The 2948-nt window shown below is 41.4% G+C and overlaps 1 protein-coding gene across 1 annotated transcript in view; it reads left to right on the top strand.

Annotated features, from left to right (window-relative positions):
• Positions 1–1522: 1522 nt before the first annotated feature.
• The window catches only part of PHALS_14761 (RxLR-like protein), a 1428-nt gene continuing 2 nt past the window's right edge, over positions 1523–2948 (top strand). The window contains exon 1 of the mRNA XM_036407590.1: positions 1523–2948. This exon is cut by the window's right edge and continues 2 nt beyond it. Within this exon, the coding sequence (XP_036263279.1) occupies positions 2498–2761 (264 nt within the window). The 5' untranslated portion in view covers positions 1523–2497 and the 3' untranslated portion in view covers positions 2762–2948.

Genomic DNA, 2948 nt, shown 5'->3' with positions numbered 1-2948 from the left:
GCGTGAAAAGGTATGTAAGGAGCATTTTATGATCGGCTGGATATGGCCTTTTTAATATCCATCACGATAGTTGTGGAAGACCCAGGTAAGAGGACATGTAGTAAGTGCATTTTCATGTGTTGTCTCCTAAAGCAAAGGTTGGTCGATACGCATTCATTCGTGTTGAAATCTGTTATAGTTATGGTATTTTAGTGATGAGCCAATCTTCATAACCATAAAGAGGCTTAATGAAGCTGCATGTGGCACGAACCAATACGTGCGCAATTAATGTGAACACGAAGTGAGAAATGAGACGGATTCAAAGATGAGAAAATCTTGGGAATGCAACATAACTCGGCGTTGATTAATACCACTGCTATCTAATAAATGCCTTTAAGAATTCTCGAAGACCGAAGTCCAATTTCTATATCCTCTCTCAGCTGATGTTTATGTCCACCGATACGGATTGGTTTTGGTCTGAGCTATACCAAAAGTTAGCGTGAAAATCACTTTTGTCCTTAAATTCCTTATATATGTGCAGGATGCTAGTATGTTTTATGTACTCCCATCCAAGATATATCAGTACATCAAACAAACAAATTCCTTATAGCCAGCCGGCTTTTAGCAGGCTTGTCACAGAGCAGCTAAGTGCACCATTTTCGATGTTGTTTTCCGCCTTGCAACTCTAGCAAACGTCCCTGAGAGATTATCGTTCCAGCCCAATGATCTTGTGCTGTCGGCACGGGGGAGTCTTACCATGTAACGTGTTTGCCGTGCATTTGAACAAAGGAAGCTTTGAGTCGTATAGCCCGTTCTGTTAGATTCGGGCTGTAAGAGTCGCACAGAAATTGGGTTCGTGTTTTTCTAGCAGGGGCTGACTTGAAGAGCTTTGGCCGTAACAAGGCTCTGATCAACTCTGCTATCTCTAGACTACGCAATTCTAAGACTTATGCTATTTAGACTAATTCTGTATGTAGACGTTCTACTATCTCATATCATATAGAAGTCTAAGTCCCTATTTATCATCTTTTCACCTATTTCCCGAGACAGATATTACCTTGATTTATTCCGTCGGGGTGTATTTCTTAAATTCTCACGTACGAGTCGCGAGTCGCGATCTCGAAGTCCAAGATCAGGCCGTGAGCCAATACTAATGAACGAGTGACCATCATATTTCTTTTGAAGAAGTTCTTAATTTATGGAGCACTTCCATTTACCCGGGTTCCTGTTGGGTATCAGAAGACTTGTTTGATATCGAACTGGTATTATTGTGAGTGCTAACCCAGTGCGCATGAGAGATGCGCTAATATTTGTTTGACAATAACATCTTATTTAACGCACTGCGTGAGACCCGCAACCCGCAATTCACGAATCTCTCTTTTTCGACGATCAAGCTATGACGCATTACATTATTGTCCTTCGGACTCAGTGTGAACCGGATGGACTAGTAGTATACTAATACTAGATATCAGAGTGCTGGTAGTCTCACCAAGTGCGTTTCATTAGTGCAAATGATCAAATGTACATTATACAGATATTAATTCGCTCCCTTTTTATTCTAGATATATGACTTTCTACCTCGTAGAGTTCGTACTTGATTTGGTGACCTTTGAGCCCATCCTCTATGCGTTGGAGATTACAGACTTTACGAGCCAAAAGATTCCTTTATGCGAGGCTCAACGACAATACCTGAGCGGGACACTAGATATACTCCCGCCCAAGATACATTTATGGAAATAATCGCTTAATTTAAGCAAGCTTGTCCCAGAGCGCTGGTCCACAATAAATTGAAGTGTCGTTTTCTTGCACTGCATTTTGTGGTGCTAATATGCAAGGATGAATGCTGCTGCTATACATGTAGTAAAATGTGTTGTGCACTGCACAAAAGTCTTTTCTGAAATTATTAGATGAGCTTTGAAACGCAACTTTCCCTGAACGATTGCGACCTTTGTCACAAATAATTATTCCATTTTAGATTCCAATCCTTTCGTTCTAATTTCAACAACTGCTGTCCTCATCCAGATACTCTCACTTAATCACAAACTTAACCTCGTGTACAAGTTAAGGATAGAAGTGATTTTCACACTAACTTTTGGTATCTTGGTACAAGCCACAACCAATTCGCATCAGTGGACATAAACACTAGCTGAATGAGGATAAATAGCAATCTTCGTGAATTCCTAGAGCCATTTATCAGATTGCGATGGTAGTAATCTACGCCGAGTTGATCTGCATTTCCAAGTTTGTCTCATCGTTGAATTTCGAGTTTTTTTAAAATTTTGTCCGCATTATTTACGAACATTTTAAAAATGCCGCTACATTAAGCTCTTTATGATTCCTTCCTGGGGTCTTCCCACATCTGTCGTGATGTGTACATGGGAAATAACGCTTTTCCAACCGATCTTAACATGCATCTTGCATACCTTTTTACGTACCATTCCTGCAGTCTTCACTTCTGTAGCTCATTCATAATTTTACCTGACAAAAAGCACCTTAAATACAGCATCAAGAAGATTCAATGCGAGGCAGTGGTATCATTTCGACGATTGCTGTACTAATTGCGATGCAAGCGCATGGAGTTTCGAGCACTTTGAGTCGTAAACTTGAGGCCATGAGAGAGAATGAAGATGGAAAAATTCTTCGGGGTGAAGGCGGAAATAAAGCTGGAAAAAATGCTCACGTCGGCAAAACACGAGCCAGCACCATGGAATGGCCCAAAATGGCCCACCGTAAACGACAGTATAAATTTCGGTTACTTGTCGAGCGAGATGAGTCCTGCTGAGAAGTATGCGCGGGCTTTCGGGCTGGATGTGAAAGACTTTATGGATAAAGTTTCAGCTCAGTCTGGCATCGATTCAATGGCAAATCATACCACCCCATGCACCGATCACAGTGAATGCGAGAAGAGTTTTTGCGCTCAGCGTACCAACGCAACATCGGGCTATTGCATTCCAACGTGGTACGGTTTG

Source organism: Plasmopara halstedii, assembly GCF_900000015.1.
Source record: "Plasmopara halstedii genome assembly, contig: Scaffold_816, whole genome shotgun sequence".
Taxonomy (NCBI): Eukaryota; Oomycota; class Peronosporomycetes; order Peronosporales; family Peronosporaceae; genus Plasmopara; species Plasmopara halstedii.
The sequence above is the reverse complement of the archived record's forward strand: the minus strand, read 5'-3'. Positions and strand labels throughout refer to the sequence as shown.